The sequence below is a fragment of the Centropristis striata genome, chromosome 12 (assembly GCF_030273125.1).
Source record: "Centropristis striata isolate RG_2023a ecotype Rhode Island chromosome 12, C.striata_1.0, whole genome shotgun sequence".
In the NCBI taxonomy this organism is placed as follows: domain Eukaryota; kingdom Metazoa; phylum Chordata; class Actinopteri; order Perciformes; family Serranidae; genus Centropristis; species Centropristis striata.
The window spans coordinates 25531874-25550068 of NC_081528.1; the positions used below are offsets into that span (position 1 = coordinate 25531874).

General features: G+C 40.7%; 1 protein-coding gene across 5 annotated transcripts in view; it reads right to left on the reverse strand.

Moving 5' to 3' along the window:
- gria3b (glutamate receptor, ionotropic, AMPA 3b) overlaps positions 1-18195 on the reverse strand; it is a 91821-nt gene that overhangs the window by 18960 nt on the left and 54666 nt on the right. For all 5 annotated transcript variants that reach the window (XR_009395309.1, XM_059345815.1, XM_059345814.1 and 2 more), the window contains exons 5-12: positions 13980-14033; positions 12821-12982; positions 11151-11318; positions 10632-10736; positions 6299-6403; positions 4287-4493; positions 1030-1403; positions 302-500 (exon numbers count right to left, since the gene is read on the reverse strand). Coding sequence is in view for 4 of the 5 variants with exons in the window: in XM_059345815.1 (XP_059201798.1) it covers positions 302-500; positions 1030-1403; positions 4287-4493; positions 6299-6403; positions 10632-10736; positions 11151-11318; positions 12821-12982; positions 13980-14033 (1374 nt within the window). In the remaining variant the exon portion in view is untranslated. The remainder of the gene's footprint in view (positions 1-301; positions 501-1029; positions 1404-4286; positions 4494-6298; positions 6404-10631; positions 10737-11150; positions 11319-12820; positions 12983-13979; positions 14034-18195) is intronic.

Here is an 18195-nt window from a genome sequence, read left to right on the forward strand (position 1 = left end):
TTGTTATCACACTTTCTGCTGACAGCCCCAGTGCCTCAAGGTTGCACACTGCAGTTCTGCCGCATAAATTTCACGTTCATGTCATAAGAGTTCAAGAACTGCTTCTCTGTCAACATGCCTCATTTGGAGCAATCTTGTGTGGGTCAAAAGTGCCGTACTAAAGGTACAAAATGGGAAAGCTGCGAGGAGGAGTTTATCAAGGACATTACGCAAAGTTGTATTTGTGATGCAATAAGACTGCAAAATGTTTGCATATTTTCCAACTTGAACAGAAAGCAAAGAAGCCGCTGGTACTACTCACCCTAAAAAACTCCTTTGTGGAGCCTGAGTCCAGAGTGCCATATGCTATTTCTGTCTGCTTGGCTAAATCTTCGGCACTTTCTATAGGAGAGACCATCCTCTCCACTGTCAGGAAGGCAGCCAGATTGGCTGTGTAGGAAGAGATGATGATGAGGGTGAAGAACCACCACACACCACCGACGATACGGCCCGACAGAGACCTGCGAGAAGGAGGTTGATGGCAGGGAAACAGAATGTAATTACACAGTGACATGTGGTGCCCATCAGCTTGCTTAGATGCTAACAGTTGTGTTTAATGTACCTAATTGCAGCAGTAATCAGAATTTTCTTGTAAATCAACCTGGTGCTGCGTCAGCGCACTAAAACAGTACATTTCCCAGGAAAATTGCACACGCTGTTTAAAGTGTACTCCAATCCAAGTCTTTAATTGGCTGTGAAACTATCAGGGTTAAAGTTCATTTCATAGCCTCAAGAAAGTATTGATGAAACCATTTTAGGGATGATAATTTCAGCGTGCAAACTGACAAACTCAATTATACACATAATAGCTGCAGTAAATGTGAAATGAGTTTAGCTTCAAATAATGAACACCTAAAGGAAGAGGACAGGAAATGCAGATGCTTGAGCGCCTCTGTGTATCTATTAAGAACGCATCTCTGCTTGCAGTTAAAATATAATTTTTTCCTACTGTTCTCTGCTGTCCACTCCCTGCGTCTGAAGATGACTCACCTGGGGGAGATGTCACAGCCCTGCTGCATGAAGGCGCCCAGTGAGAACCAGAGGGAATTGAAGATGCCAAAGTCATTGGGAGGATCGGGGGGCGTGGTGGGGTCTTTGGTCTCGTCCTGTTCCTCGAGGTTCCACTCGTAAGGACTGAACCGACTGACCAGGAACAGGACCACGCTCACCCCAATATAGGCAAACACTATACACATCCAGATCTCATAGGCCAGAGGGTCCAGGAAGGAGAAAACGCCAGGCTTGGACTTTTGCGGCTTCTTTATCATAATGGAGATGCCCAAGCTCATAAAGGGCTTGGAAAAGTCTATCACCTCCTCTCGAACCAGAGTAATGGTGAGAGGTGCAACAGCTATATCTGCTCTCTGGAAACAGGGACATGCACAGCAAGCATTAGTCAAGACCTGCATTAAGACATGGTTCATTTTAAATGTATGTACTGTGAATGACTGGAGCTGCAGAAGAAGAAGAAAACAATGTAGTTATCACACACTTTACACATGATTAGAAGAAATAAGCCATCGGCTGTGACACTTGAAGGCAGGCTGGAAAAAAACGACACACATACAGGAAAAGCAGAGAAGCATTTGCACAGGATTATGACCTGGGATGTTAGCTAATACATCTATGATTCAAACTGTAGAATTAATCAAATTTTTACTGATATTTTGCCACATTGTGAGGCAAGAAGGAGAAAAAGCTCACAAGTGCCCTGTGAGACTTTCTGAGAGACAGCTTGGAAAAAATCCACTGAGACAGATGGGTGTTTGAGTCATGTTTGACCAAATGCTTCCTCAATCAGAACTCAAGTAGAAACTGTGGGGAAACTTTTCAATTGTGCAATAAAACAAGCAATTCATACTACATTTTGCTATGAAACTAGTTGATTCATTGACTAAATTGTTTGCATTAAATTGCATCAAATACATGAGAATTGAACAAGTGTAGTGGCTGTAATTTAAAGGAATTACAAGGAGTTTTAACTGGTTATGAAAGTCTCAATTCAAAACGAATGACTCTATACAACTGACAAAAGAAAACAAGACCATCAACAAGAAGATTGACTATTTCTTTATATTATACTCCCCGCAGAATCAGTTGAAATGATTTACGGCACATGGACCAGGAGTTAAAGACCAGTTAAAATGAAGCAGAAGGAGATTTTTCTTCATAGATTTTTGTTTTTGACTTTATATTTTGTGGTTATGGATGATACTGGTGCAGGATCAGCAAAGAAAAAGAATTGACTGAAAGAAAAACATATATAGGGACAGTGACAGAGCACGGGACAAACCACAAGTCAATCTGATTGGTCATTCAGCAGATGGAGAGCATTATGTGATTTGAAAGGATTCAGAACTGATCCTGAATTTATATTTGTGGCTTGGACAAAGTTTACTTTGTTTCATCGTCATAATAGAGTCAATAATCTTACACAGCCATCAATAACGTCACTATGCTTCCTCCAAAAGACACATGGTATTAAAAATAAGTTGTCTTTCTTTCAGTTGTTTCCCAAAACAAATGCATGTGCTAGCCAGATCAAGATCTTTACTACAAGAGGCGACGGTGCTCATGGAAACACTACCACTTTTGTCCACAGGGGCCGCAAAAACCAACAACAAAAAAAATTAAGTTCCTTGTAGTTACTTTAAACAATTGAATGTACTTTAAAGAGGTTGCTGTATCCAAAAAAAATGCAAGCCCTGGCTCTATAAACTTCATCTCATGCCATTCAGCAGACTGGATTTCCCAAACACGGCTTATTCTGGCATTAGCTTTATTTTTTTAATTTTCCAAGCTGTTTCTCTTTATCTCCTTCCTTTGCTCTGCTGCTTCAATCACATTATGCTATCAAAACACATCCATGGAGGTGGTGCTGCCTTTTTAGAAATCACAATGGGTTTCTTTGTAAAAGCAGAAGAAAATAATTAATCACATTAGACAGTGTTACTGCAGCTAGTGTGTATGTGATTAATTAAATAACTGCTCCTCTTCAAAGGAGGACAATTCTTTGTGTTGAGCTGTATTGTCTTTTTATGTGGAAATTGAGAAAACATTGGATTGAAGCAGCATGAGAAGAAAATGTTTCTTACAAGGTCAAACTAGGAGCAACACAAATAGACCCAATAAACATGGCTGTTTTCTTTACCCTGTCAACACAACGCTGTGAAGGGGCTATAACCATTTAATCCCCGTGCAGGCGTAAGCAGCACTCAATCAATGTTGAGGGAAACAAAGCAATAAAGAGCCGCCTCAGGCCTAACCTTTAAAAGACAACTAAAATCAAATTAATTTACTGGTCAAAAGGTCAAAATGTACAAAACTATTAGTCCCGGCCCACCTGCTTTAAAATTACAGGCCTGGAAAGACTTGACAGCGACGTGAGTGAGATATTTTTTTCACCCTCCATCTGCAGGGAGTGGACTTTTCCCATTTGAAAGATAATTTGGTGGCGATAGCACATCAAACCAAGCAATCTCTCAAGCTGATAGTTGGGAAATTGAACAGATGAGGAAGCCTAACCCTCATGCATTTTGTATTTGGCCCCTGTTCAACTACTGTGGCCTCGGAGAAAGGCGAGAAAAGCGAGGAGGGGGGGGGGGTAATTTTGGAATGCCTGAGGTGTTGCGAGAGCCCGAGCGCTCTTTCAGATGTAAAACACGCCGTGACCCTTCCCTAATGTGAGAGGTTCAACCTTTATGGAGCACAACACATATGGATCTTGTTGTTTCGAACCGCAAACCACCATTTAGCTGTTGATTCTGCAGCAGATTTTCTCAGCTGTGAATTTACAATGTGGCATATTCATCATACACATCAAACATTGAACATAATTACACAATCACTTCAAAGGCATACAATCTTTCATTCATCAAAGTGATTACAGTGTGTTTGCCATATGGACTCATTGTTTTCATGTACCTACCTCTGTTTGCGACTGTAAGAGAGAGAGAGCTTTCTAGGCTAAGCAAGGAGGATTAATTGCAATGAACAGCACTGAGAAATGATTTCATTTTCTCCGTCTCAAGATGATCACCAACCCCCCCAATGCTTGAGGCTGCATTTGACAAATTCACTCACAGCTGAGCGTCCTGAGACAGCATTAGACTTTGAACTGGGCAAGAGCTGATGAGTTCACAATGGGTTGGTGATAACCTTAAGACAGAAAAATGAGATCTCCTCTCATGTTGAAGTTCCTTGCAAACTGTCATGTAATCAGCGAAATCGAGGCTCCCAGTACTCACCCCATAGACCAGTTCACCCACCATCCCGTTCCACGTCTTGGTCTCGGGGTCTCGGGCTCCGTACTTCCCATCCATTACTATAGACAGTTTGTACTTAATTCCAACATGTTTGGCAATCTCAGATGCTAAATCGACGCAGTAGCCTTCATATCTGTCATTCCCATCCAGATGCATATAATTTTTCTTGTACATCACATAAGGAGCTTCCTGTTGATTCAAACACACGCTGGTTTATTCACTCCCATGCCCTGGCACACATTCAGTTATACAGAAATATGCATACATGCACTCATATCTACCCATGCACACACACACACGCTCTCACATACACTCAGACACCCACTGAAAGAGATTAAAAATATTATAAGCTGCTATAACCACATCCATGCAGTCATGCATATACAGATGATGCCCCGCGAATGCACAACTATACTCTGATAACAGCAGCGCGATCATGTGGTCACACTGCTTTCATCAAGCCGTGGCAGCCAGCAGACACCAAGCCCAATGCACCCAACCCATTTTTGGAGGCCCAAGGGTGCAACTATGCGGCATAATAAAGGAGAGTTAAGGGAAGGGAGTCTTTCATTTATTGCAGGAGAAGACAGGAGGCCAGAATGATCTTTAATAGGGCTGGGAGTCATTGGTAGGCAAGGTGTGGGTCAGCTCAGAGGTGGGTGGGGATGGGAATGGGGATGGGTTTCATAAGTAAATGCCAGTGACAGGAGAGGGATCAGAGAGTGCCCATAGTATCTCAACATATTCAAGCACATTGCACCAATGCGCAGTTAAAGGCTGTTTCATTCCAAAAATAAAATAAAATAAAATAAAAAGAGCCATTATTTGCTATCCAGAAAAAATGCAAAAAAATAATACAAAAATTACTCCATAAATAAAATAATTACATCAGGAGAGCAGGAGCGTGCTAGTTTTCCTCTCCTTTTCAAAACGCTTGTGCAGCTCATCTTTTCTCTTACTGAGCACATCATCATTATCAAACAATAGGACTGCTCAGGAGAGCAGGCATTGTCATTACAGCCACACACAATTAGAGTGCAAGTAGGAGAGCAATGGTTTGTTTGTTCTGTGCTGAACGTATCCCCTCACCTTGGATCCATTGAGTGTTCCCCTCCAGTTAACACATGTTTACCTCCTGACTGTATTTCTCATCTAGAGGGATGTTAAATGTTTCCTCCTGCTGTGTAGTGATGCCCGCTTACACCTTGGAATACAGATCAAATCTAACTGCATAAATACCAGGATCCTTTTTGCTTTTCCAAAAAAAAAATATTTCTTGATTATTTGAAAATGTTTGTTTGCAGCCCATAAGGTACTGGATCCAGTAATTATAATGCCAATATACAATCAGTAAATTTGCAATGGAAGCTCTTGAAAGAATTAGTTGAGTAAATACAGTTGAAAATAAATAAAGATGCTTGTTTATTATAATTTGGTCCCTCCTAAATCACCGGCTGGAAGTTATACTTCAACACAGAACACATGTAGGAGCAATACAAAATAGATTGGAGAGGCGATAACAAGAAAATAAATACCACACCTGCTTATCCCTCCTCCAATACTGTTTATTTTGCTTTGCCCAGCTTGAGAAACCATTGCAGTATCATCCTCTAGTCATTCTTCGGCCAGTCTATCCCAAGTGTCATTGAACATTTACTTGATGAGGACAGACAGGTCTACTTACGTATGCGTTTGTATGCTTATTGTAATTGATGGAGTCAACCATTTATCATTTATACCATTATTGTGATGTCACTGCTACGACAGGCCACTGAAGTATGGAAAATCAAAATGCTTTGACACCCACACGGATACAGTTGAAACACTCCCCCGTGTCGGACCGACTGTTTCAACATGTAGTGAGTGGATGGAAAGCAACACAAAAAAGATGTGGTTCTACCCGCCCAGGACAGAATGTATCACTCATTGGAATCAACACCATGACCTTGAGTGGCAGAATACGTGAAACATTTAAAACTGCATGGAAAGTGTACCATAATAGTAGTGACCACAATCGTTCGATTTTCCACTGAGGAGTCGTTGGAGACCTGCGGGTCCATTATATTTACAAATCGCGCGTACTCGTTCCAGTACCCAATCTGCAAAGAGAAAGCAGAGGTTAGAGACGCTTTTCCAACACATTGACAATATGTAAGTGATATTTACATATAAATATACTTAGAATACAAAAAAATAAAAGCAGTTATTCTGCAGGCCCATATTGGAATAACATATATGTTAGTGAATTGCAATCATCAATGGGTATATAATTTTCAGCTGATAGAGGTGGGGCATATTCACTATATACAGGGTTCAGCAGGGTGCAGCAAATCCTTGAAAACAATGGAATATTAATTTGTTGTATTCAAGGTTTTAAAAGTGTTTGGATTTTGAATAAAGTGCTTCAAAATGCTTGAAATTGGTTAAATTGGATGCCAATCCTACTGACAAAGAGGTGACACATCTTGAAACATGAAACTTTGATGCGTTTTCCTTAAATTTGTTCCCCATAATGTTTTGGTTGTTTATAGCACAATGATTTAATGTGCTGGAGAAGTAAAATAATCAGTATACTGTATATGCTACCTGTGCTGTATATAAATATGTGATTTACCACAGCTGGCAGGTGCAGGACAAGCTTGAAAATGCACCTTGAAATGATTGAAAAGTGCTTGAATTTGACTTTGGAAAAATGTAGGAACCCTGAAAATAGTATACCGTTATAGCTTGTAGTTTAAAGCTTGAGGGGGGTCACCTTTATCCAAAATAACACATTATAAGTGATTTGTTGATCATATCTTATGTTGTTAATCTGAATATGCAAAGCTATTAGTAACTTAAGGTATGAAATAAACAAAGTGGAGTTAAAATTACAATATTTCCTTGAAGTCTAAAGTAGCAGAATATAGAAATACTCTACATAAATACAGTAGTTGAGTAAATGTACATAGTTACATTCCACCTCTAGTAAGTGAGCCTATAGCATAGACATTTCTATGTATTACTGGGCTTTGCCATGAGGCAGAGCTCATTAAAACAGTACTGCATTTCCCAGAGGCCTGCTGCCTCTGCCCTAAAGTTCGACCGAAATAGCGGTGAATGAGCAGAATGCTAAAATGGCCCAGTAATCAAAGCATGGTATAAACAGCGCCGATATTTTTTACACTGAACATGCAGTTGGCATCATGATCAAAGATATTATGAAGATATACTGTTGGTTTTTATGATCTACACCCGTTTAAACAGCCAAATGTGCATGAACTGAACTGTATGAGCATACGGTAGACAACTTCAATCCCCCCCACCTTCAGCTTCCCAGGTTTTATGGTAAATAATTGATATTCAGGCCTGTGAACTGCATACACGTTTAATAATTTAGCATAATTTTCCAGAGCCTCCACAGTTTCTTCTGCACAGTCCTGCCATTGGAGTTTCTCTGTATTCTGCTGTACAGATGCTTAAGTCAAACCAATGTCAAGTGTTTGTTTGCCCATCTGAAATAATGGCTGCTCTGGCTCATGATGAAACGTGTTGCATATGTTGCTGCCAATATTCTAACTGTTGCTGGCTAGGTTCTCCCCCCGACACATCTGGTCCGCGGTTTTTTTTTTTTTTTCCTCAGATCTTGAAATGTTTTTCGACCCAGACAGGTGTAAAGCAGTGCAGAGTTTTTAAACACCAAGTGGAGGCGCTAGAAAGCAGCAAACTTCTCAGACTTCTAACTGTGGTTACGGTCATGGATGTAGTTAGTGCATTTTCTCCAGACTGGAGAAAGCTTTAAATGTTTATTCCTCGCTTTTGTCCGACAGTGAGATTTGAGAAGTGCTGCTTGGGGGACGGGACCGTGGGGGAGCTGTTTCGTGGAGTGCTGCTCCAGAGGCTAAGTCCTGATCTCACCCTGAGCAGCTGGGATGGATATCAGCCCATACATCACTGGTGACAGTCACAGCTAAGAACCTTCATCCTCTAACTGTCAGTGGGGTGACTGGGGCTCCAGGTCCTGACAAACTGCTGCCCTGCTTGTCTCATCTTGCCTCACTCCCTCACTCTCTCCACCCTGACCTCCTTTCTCCCACTCTCTCTCCATCCTCTCTGTTTGGCTCTGCGGTGGATGGCTGTGAGGGCTGTGTGATGCTAACTGAAGTGTGGGCTTTAGAGGCCTGGGAGGCAGGCGGCATAATCACACGTCATATCAGACTGAGCCCACACTTATCCGGCTAACGAGAAATTCACAGCTGTCGCTTGGAACTCAGTGAGGTTAGGAAATAAAACCAGAGGTCATCATATGGTACCGGTTATAATGTGAATGTACCGCTGGGAATTACCATTTTGAAGAGGAGCCAGAGGAATTCTTGGATCCCCTTTATAGTAATTGGTTATCTGAATGGTAATTACTGTCAGGAGAGGACCAAATATCATATCTGTTCTATCACACGGCACAGAAATGGTCTTATATCATTCTTTTGATAGGGCAGTTTTAGCTATCAGATCGCGGGCTGTGTGTGATTTGTGTGGCTTGTGGTGCTTGGGATAGCTCATCAGTGCTGCTACCTAACAGAGGTAGAGAAAGGCAATTAGTATTACTCTGCACTGTCCTGTCAACCCTGCCGGTCCCACATGACTGCAAAAGCCCTCAGTACTTTAATAAATGGAGGTAGAGGCTTGTTTGAATTTTTTCTCCTACTTTCACACAATCACGCTCTGACAGTTCTCTCAAAACAACCCTGTCCCCTAAAAATGATGTTCTCATACAATTGAAACTGCATTTTCTATTACATTTCGAGTAGGGCTGCACATATTATGGAAATTTTATGGAAATCGCCATATGTACTAGTGCAATATCCAAACCGCAGGAAGGTACAATATTTGTTAAAGGCAAAATGTGTGTCACAATACCATTCTGAATTAAGTTTGAATTGTGGTGCTGCAGAGTGTCCCAGCCTATAATTCTTAACTTTAAAAAAATATTTGGTTGGTAGAGATCCTTGCAAATTTTTTTAAAAATCACACTGTTTTTCGATGATAATTAAAATAATCATTTAAAAATAATCATACCCTCTAATGTGTGAGTCATATCACAATTGCAAGAGATTGGTAAACATTATGATGTTTTCTTGTGGGCATAGCTTAGGACGGAGCACATGAACACATTTCAAATAAAGAAAATATAATGTACTTATGCCTAGTTGGCCTATCGTTGTTTCATATTTTCCCTTTCTTACTAAATTAATGCTATTTATTTGCCTATATCAGTGTCAACAGACTCCTAAAAACATGGGAAATCCAGAGCGATAACTAACGAGAAAAGAGGCAGTTCACTGACGAGTAATGGTTAAAAACTGTGATTGCAAAAAAAAAAAACGGCATTTTAAATATGCTAAATACCAAAACGCACTTTTTTCCCTACTCACATTTTCTGAATTCATTAGGTAATTATTCTGCGGTGCTGGGCTGGAAGCTTTGGTGGGCTGTATGTGGCCCGCGGGCCGCTAGTTGATGATTGCTGACATAAGCAGCGCTGGCTTGCAAGTTTGTTTATGTGCTCCTATGAACATATACAATCACTTGCTTTCCAGGACCACGAGTGTTGTAAATGTGAATATTAACCGAAGGGACTAGACTAGCTGACTAGCAATACGCGCTCTCGCTCCATGGATGTCAACCTGACATGATAAATGTCCCTTTGATGGAATAGGCAGAAATCTACACCTAACTGAAAACAACAGAAAAAACAAGAGTACAGTTCTGCCTCAACAATGGCCTATTTTGTCTCTGGTCATACAACTAACTGTTATCAAACAAAGTTTTTAATGCCCTCAGGGAGTTATGAGAGAAATCACCTACTGATATTCCTCCTATTTCAACTATTTCTGATTAACATTAAGTATGCATGACAAACCTTGACATATATAACCTTGACATATATGTGTTTGTTTGAGTCAACCTCCTCCATGTGCAAGATTTGCAGACTTATAAGAAACATTTTTGTGATACATCAAGAACAAATGTAAATTCAGGAGAAAATATATTCCCTTGAAACGTAATATAAAAATGCAGTTTCATGCATGGGAACCTAACCAGCCTGCTCATAACAGTAAAGGTCATGCTTAAACATGTGGCCAACATTCACAGAGTTTACTTCTTGTGCACAGGCAATCAATAATCCACTTCAAATTACATGTTGGCCAAATTCCACCATTTTGACAAGCAATGAAGCAAACCTTGATGTGTGCCAGCTGCTGGCTGTGTTTTGCGAAAGGACTTTTGATCAGGTCTGGTGTGACAGCTGATAGATGAGAGTAGATAGAGGTCACCGGTCAGACTTACCTTCCTCGGCCCACCTGTTTTCATCTCATAAACATCAATGGTGTAGTTGGTCCTGCGGCCGTAGTTGTCAAACTGGATGTTGCCAGTCATACCATGCACTTGGACCTGTCGCGAGGGACAGACAGACAGACAGACAGACAGACAGACAGACAGACAGACAGACAGACACAGGGGAATGTGTAATAGCCATCACTTTGCATATATAGCTGGAATTAAGGTGCTCGTGTCCATGGAGTGCGCGCAGTCTGTTAATCAAATGATGAACTGGATACGCTTTAATAAAAGATGTAGTTTTATGGTAATGAGGGGCTGGATTTGAGTGAGCTCTGTGCAGAGATATCTGGGGGCAGAGGGAGGAGAACAGCTCTGCGCTCTCGTCCCTTCTCTCTGTCACTTTCCATCTTTATCACACTCTCACTCCATATCTCTGCTTCACTTCTTCCAGCCTTTTCTTTAGTTATCAGCTTGCCACTCTCTCTCTCTCTCTCTCTCTCTCTGTTTCTCTCTTCTCCCCCCTACCGTTTTGAGAGCTCTCTCGATGTCGATGCCTTGGCTCCAAGGTACAGCAGGATTGGCTAGGCAGTCTCCAGCGCTGCCCCGGCGAGAGACATCCACACGCTGGCGCCGCAGATACCTGAAGGCCTCTGCGATCACCAGAATGGCATCATGGGTCAGAGCTGAAGTGTACTGTACAAAATCAAAAAGAAAGCAGTGCACACTGAGAGACAGGATCGCATGGTGAGAGGCAGTAGATGAGATAAGATGACCGTTTTTGTAGTGAAACCTTCACAGGTTTACTGTGCAAAAGCTGTGTAATATGTTTTGTAATAAAAAAAAAAAAACCTTACACCACTATGAGTAGAACTTAAATATGAATATAGTAGAAACTGAACGATATGAGTTTTTGGAGACCGATACAGATTTTAGAATAGAAAAATGTAATATTGTTTTTTTGGTGAAAAAAAGTAGAGAGCACCATTTTTCATATTAGAATAAAATAATAATAAATAGAGGTAAATAAATAGGTAAAAACCTTAGGTAAATACACATGAGCACTGTATCTTTAGTATCAGCAATTGCTGACCATATAAATAAAAAAAATAAAAAAATAGTAAATAAATAGCTAAAAAATCATCAGTAATATATGTTTAATACAAGGCAATTGCTAACTACATAAATAAGAATAAATTAAAATTGAATTAAAAGTTAAATTAACATTAGTACTGTATGTTTAGTACCAGTTAATTGGTAACAATATGAATTAAGAATGAATGAAAATAAAATAAAAAGTTAAATAACAATTAGTGTGTTTAGTTAGTGTCAATTGCCTACCATATAAATAAAAATAGGATAAAAATAAAATAAATAGTTAAAACCATTTCTAAGTTACCCAATGATATTTTTCTAAACCATATGTTCTGTACAAAAAGGTTTGTATATGCGCATATCAAACAGCACATACTCTGATACCAATAGATACCCACATGTCTGTAATAGGACATTATCGGCTGATAAAATTGTTTGACTGATAAATTGGTATACAAGCTTTTCAAATGAATCTGTTTGCATAAGTCTGCAGTAAAATGAATCCAAGTGAAAATTGGGGCAGTTCATGTGTTCCTTTCAGCTCATGCATGTCAGTGCCCCCCAGTCAGGTCAGCGTGGGTGGTGCGGGTGCAAGCTCTGATGTCTTGCTTGTGATAAAAATAGCTTGATTACACAGATTTGATTAAAACAGCCAAGACTTGTCTAACAGTCAGGACTTCTTTCGAAACTTTTAGTGCAGAGTCTGTAAGTAAATAGAGCATTAATGCATGATTTTATCTCCCACGCACTTCCCTTCCAACTTCTCATGACCTTTTCACCAGTGGGGGTTGAGCCACTTGTTTGTTGACCACTGCACCATGACAAAATCTAATTAAATGCCATTCAAAATCCATTTCTTCCTTGATCATTGTTTAATTAGATGTAAATAGAAGCTGCGATATAACCTTGCCTTGCACCGCCTATCGATATATTGATTGCTGGGAGGGATGCAAAGCAAAGAGGAGGTTTCGAGGGGTGGGAGGAACACAGAATGACAAAGGCAAACAGAGGATGAGAGGAGGAGAAGAACCGATAGAGAGCACTTCAGAAGGGATGAGCGTTGTATTCTGCATGCTCAGTGAAAGGCCTTGCAAGAAAAGTACCTTCAGAGGAGTGTTTCGGGCTTCTGGGAATTCTCTTTCATCTAGCCGCTCCCAGCGCTGCATAAACTGCTGCACAATCGGGTTCTCAGGGTTGACTATCTGAAACCCTGAAATGTTAGCTCCACCGGCGAAGACTTTGTCCAAGCTCACATTAGTAAATCCCTAAGATGAGACAAAAGAGAAACAGGAGGAGGAGATGACTCGTCACATGTTTTTTCCCTCAGGTTCTTTTTCTTTTAATAAAACCTGCGCTGAAGCACCACAGAATATTAGCAGCTATTCTGGCAGCATGCAAGGTGAATTTTATTACAAACTCTCTGCTGTATGAGAAAGCAACATGTGTTATCCATTACGCCGAGGAAAATGTTTCACTTCACACATTGTGTGTAGTATAACCTGAATTCATTTACAGATAAACAACCTGCCAGTAGATGCTTAAGAGTTTGTGCTGGTTCATAGAGAAGACAGAGTATTTCATTTGAACCAGGTGGCCCACTTTCATTCAGATTGCTTTACCATGTGAAAAAAAGACAAAAAAACATTTTCTAATGCATTTCAAAAGCCTCTCTTTCCTTATTTCACCCCGGAGCTATGACATGAAGTTACTTCTTTTTATGGTCAAATTGCTGTTTTTTAAGTGCGGCATTGTGTCATGGCGTGCAAGGACATGTGTTCGACTGCTGCATAATCACATCTTCTAGAGTCAGAGGAAACGGCAGCAGGGGATCAGCAAGTGAGAGCGGGGCCGGCCTCCACTTTAAAACTCTCATGCTAATATCAAGGCTAAATGAACATTTTCCTCCCCAGAGTGGGAGACAAGGATGGCTGCCCTCCAAATATGGTTAAAAAGGTTAAATGCTGTTTATTTATTGCTTAGGACATTAAACTATACTTAAATATGAATATATTCATTAAGATAAATATGCAGTGTGTCACAGCAGCCAGATAGTGATTGATTAGACATGAATAACATAACAAGCCTAATGTATACAGGAAAAGCAAAATATATACACATTTTTTCCCCCTGATTTCATACAAAAGCCTATAATCCACTTATTGTGCATGCACATTTGTGCTCATGGCTGAGACTGAGTCCCATCACATGCAGCAAAAAGCAGGTTCCGCTCCCTCCCAGGGGAGCGGCTCAGTTATTACTCACAAGATTGGCCAGAATGTAGTGGTAACCACGGCTGTTCTTCCCCAGGGTCACAACCTATGGGAGAAAAACATCGATACAGTAAACCACCCATGAGATGAGAGCTAAGAGCCACGGCTTGTATAAGTGGCTACAACAATCTGTGTAAATGCCGCGTCGTCCGGGACGCCACTGAAGTTGAAACAAAAGCGAAGTGGACTGCAGAATAACAAGAGAGAGAGAGCGGTGAGAGGAAGCATTCATTAAGGAGGTGCCGATAATGAGAGAGAAACAGGAACAATGTGGAACACCCTTAAATATTCCGCTCACTTTGAAGTCATTGACGGTGCAGAGATTGAAGTCCTCTGCAAGTGTTGGACAGAAGGTAGAAATAGGAAAAAAAATTTCAAAGGCATTTACAGTGAGACAGTAAGATGTAGATCTCGCTCTGCTTTGAAAATATCACACCTTCGGAGCATAACAGCATGTTTCAACCCACGCAGCCTGTCTGAAAATAGTAAGTGGTGTTCTAAGCCATTCCATCAGTGTAGAACCAACCATATGCTGCCTTTTATTCTGCATTTTCTTCTTCCTTTTGTTCTTGGCCTACAGATAAATCAAATAGTGGGACTCTAAATTATCCTGGCTTTTTTTGCACATTACATGCTGGACAGGGTTTTCAACTGGGCTTTCGTGAGGTCTGTTATTTATGACTTTGCAGTCTGCTGTGGATGGACTTCTGAGCGACTGCCATGCAGAAACCTGTCAACCATGTCTCGGTTTTCATCTGCGTTCTACAAACACAGCTACACAAGTTTACAGCAAAATCAGCATGTTTGCACATGTTCTGGCTCTGGCTCTGTCACAAAAACAAACTGTCAGTTTATCATCTGTTTGTGTGTGTGCGTGTTAGGTCGGGGACGTTGGATATTTGTTACTGTGGATGTTTTATGACATTCCCGCTGAGTAGGAGAGAGTGAAGAAAAGCAAACGTGTATCTTCACATCCGAGCCTGCAAAAAAAAAAATCTTTGAAGGACGTTTTCAGTTTCACCAGTTTCAACTACAATTACAGTTTTTTATTCAGCTTCAGTGAACTTAAACTGACCTGGGTGCACTACAGTAGCACCGAACAATCACCCTTGCTTGGACTGAGCACCCTCCCGAAAAGAAAAAACTCTCTTCTGTGGAATTCTGAAGGTTGTCCACGAAAAAAGGAAAGGTGTTTTTCCGAAAAGAATGGCACGCAAGGGAGCACAAGCACACAAAGCATTTCACTCACGCTATCAAGCTGCTTGGGTGGGTCAGCGTTCTATGACAGCTTCCCCATCATTAGGGCTTTAAACCTTCAACGCTGCAGGATGTCAGACAGAGGGGGAACAAACCAAGAAAGTAAAATAGAATCAAGGAGGAAATGAGCTGATTATAATGCAGGAATAGCAGGAGTTGGCTTTTAGAATCCATCAATCTGCGTCTAATGAGAAAATGACAGACAGCTCCATGAAAAGAAATCTCTGCAACATTTCCACTGCAGTGATATGAGAGCTAGATTGATCCCACTATTATTGTTCACAAGTCTAACTTTCAGACTTTTAGCCCTGCTGCATTTTCTTGGACAAACCTCCACAGTTCCACACTCCTTCGCCATGTGCTAACCTTGACTGGGGCCGTAAGCCTCCTCACACCTGCCCCGGAGCTGGGCAGGGAAAGGCCTCGCCCCCCGCCTGCTGCCCGCAGCTCACAGCCAGCCTGGCAGCAGCTACAAGCAGCAACCTTGGGATGAAGCACAGCGAGACACTGATGACACAGAGATATACAGAACCTCAGGCCAGATCACGCCATCCTCTCCCCTCAGTCCTTTTAATTAGGCAGACGGCAAGACCTGACTCCAGTTGAGACGGAAAGATTTCTTTGTTTCTTGTTGTGATGTACCGCTGATTTGCCCTGTCCCTAAATCCCCCCCGATACTCCAGATGGTGATAACTATCTTTTAATGGTGTTTCGAAGATGTGATTCTCTTGTATTTCCTTTTTAAATGCAATATTATTTGAGCAATAACAACCTTTTATCAGAAACAATATTTACTCAGATAAGATAAAAGAAAATAAACTTTAGCTTGCTTGTGTAGATGAATAAGCAGTTCAAAGTGCTGTTAAGTCACAGAGATTTGAAGGCAGAGTTTTGGGAAATGCACTTGTATCGGGACTGAGACGAGAACACTGAGGCTAATTTAATCTTATCTTTGCACACATGCGCAGAACAAATCTGACATAGAGTCCACACCGTAGACTGTATAAATAATGGACATAGTCCCAGTGACATCACCCATTGGTTTGTGGACTCCGTTTGAGGCATCAAGATTCTTTATCTTCTATTTTCTTCTAAATGGGGCCACATTATTTACACCAATATCATATTTTCTTGAAGAAGGTTTTTTTTTTACTAGCGATTGAGACCATAATGTTTCTGAGGTAAAAATCAAGTGACTTTTCTCATTTTGTATTGAAATGAATGGACCAAAATGGAAAAGAGTGAAACAGGGGGTCACAGGGTTTAGTTTACATGGTAACCCTAGAACTCTTGCAATACACACTTCCAGCCGGCCTATCCTGACCCAAAACATTTGAGGTCAATACCTCACCTCATCTTGTGAGAGTTTAAAATCTTGGGTTACCATCTACACACAAGTGGGAAACAGACTGTTCTGTCCATAGTTGAAAAATACAACTAAAGCTCGATATATACATGTGATGCATGTTTGTAATCTGCACACAAACAGAAAAAAAACATATATATTCTCATGTTTCCCTTCAGTGAAAGGAAAAGATGGCTGTGGTTCAAAAAGGTTAAATGTTATGTGTTATTGTAGGTCATTCATTTATAGACAATAAACATAAACCTTGCCTGTTTTTTTTCTGTTGCAGTGTATGTGAATGACAACTGCTGACAGGGAGTTAACATGGACATTAGCTGTTGTAGTTCCATTGAAATGCATAAATATATTTACTTAAGCAAATATGCAATGTCGTTTGACTGCCACATTTTAATTGAGAAAACATGAGAAAAAAAAATAACGCAAAAGTGTAGATGAAATCTGGACTTAATTAGCTCAATTCAGCATTAAGGCTGAAAGCTGCAGATGCTGGAAAACAGCTGAACAAGATAAAAAAAAGTTTAAAAGAAATCCTACTACTTGGACGGAGCTACTGTAAGCTAGCTGTTCCCCCCGAGTCCTGTCATTATGCTAAGCTAGGCTAATCATGCAACATGATAAAATGTTAAAATATGAATGCCTATGGTTTTGCTTGAGCTTAAAATGGTTATTACCAGAAGCACAGACTCCCTTGACTTTCATAAACTACTCCCCTGCTTGAATTTTCATCACCCTCTATTTTGAGCCCACCATTCGCCTTGAATTGATTTCTGTTGCCGTTAATCGCCTCTAGAGCACATACATACAAACACAAGCCTACTAACCAATTATTCTGTTTCCCAGTGACACTGACGAGAAGAAATGTGTTTAGTGTGCTACCCCTTCAATAATGCCATTCCTCTTTTTCATACAGTGCACCCTCTTGCACATCGATCCACTAACTGGCTCCATCACCTTTTGTTCTGCTGCTGAAGGAGAGGCTGCATTTTGCAGACTGGAGTTTTCTTTAAAGCCTGATGGGGACAGACAAACAGGATGACCTTGACTTCACCCTCATCCAGACTCGCCATGCCTCCGCCCCGCCAGACAGAGAGCTTTAATGTAAAACTACAGCTACACGTTCTCAGGGAACGCCAGACCGTTTTCCTCCAAGTTTGACCTTTCCACTGTGGAGTTTGCCACAACACTGGAAGAAGCAGACTGAAAATGATAGGTTCCCCAGAGTTTGTAAATATCACGAGGCATATAAAAGACGAGCAAATAATGATGCAATTATTTTTAGCCTCTTCCTGAAATATGAAAACTCAAAGATCAAACTCCAAATGAAAATGGTCCAATATACCACTGGCAATTTTGGAGGTGATGTGTTAAAAAGCTTATTTTTCACTCCCCAAACATAAAATCTGTAGTGATAGAAAACAGTCCCCATATTAGAGACACTATTTCAAAGTGTTATTTCAGTCTAAATTGGCATGGTGTAATGATAAAGATTATAAGAATTAAAGGAATGATTGTCTATGAGGGGGTCATTGGACCAAGAGAAGAGGGTCACTGCTCCATCCATGGGGGACAATTTAAACAATACACA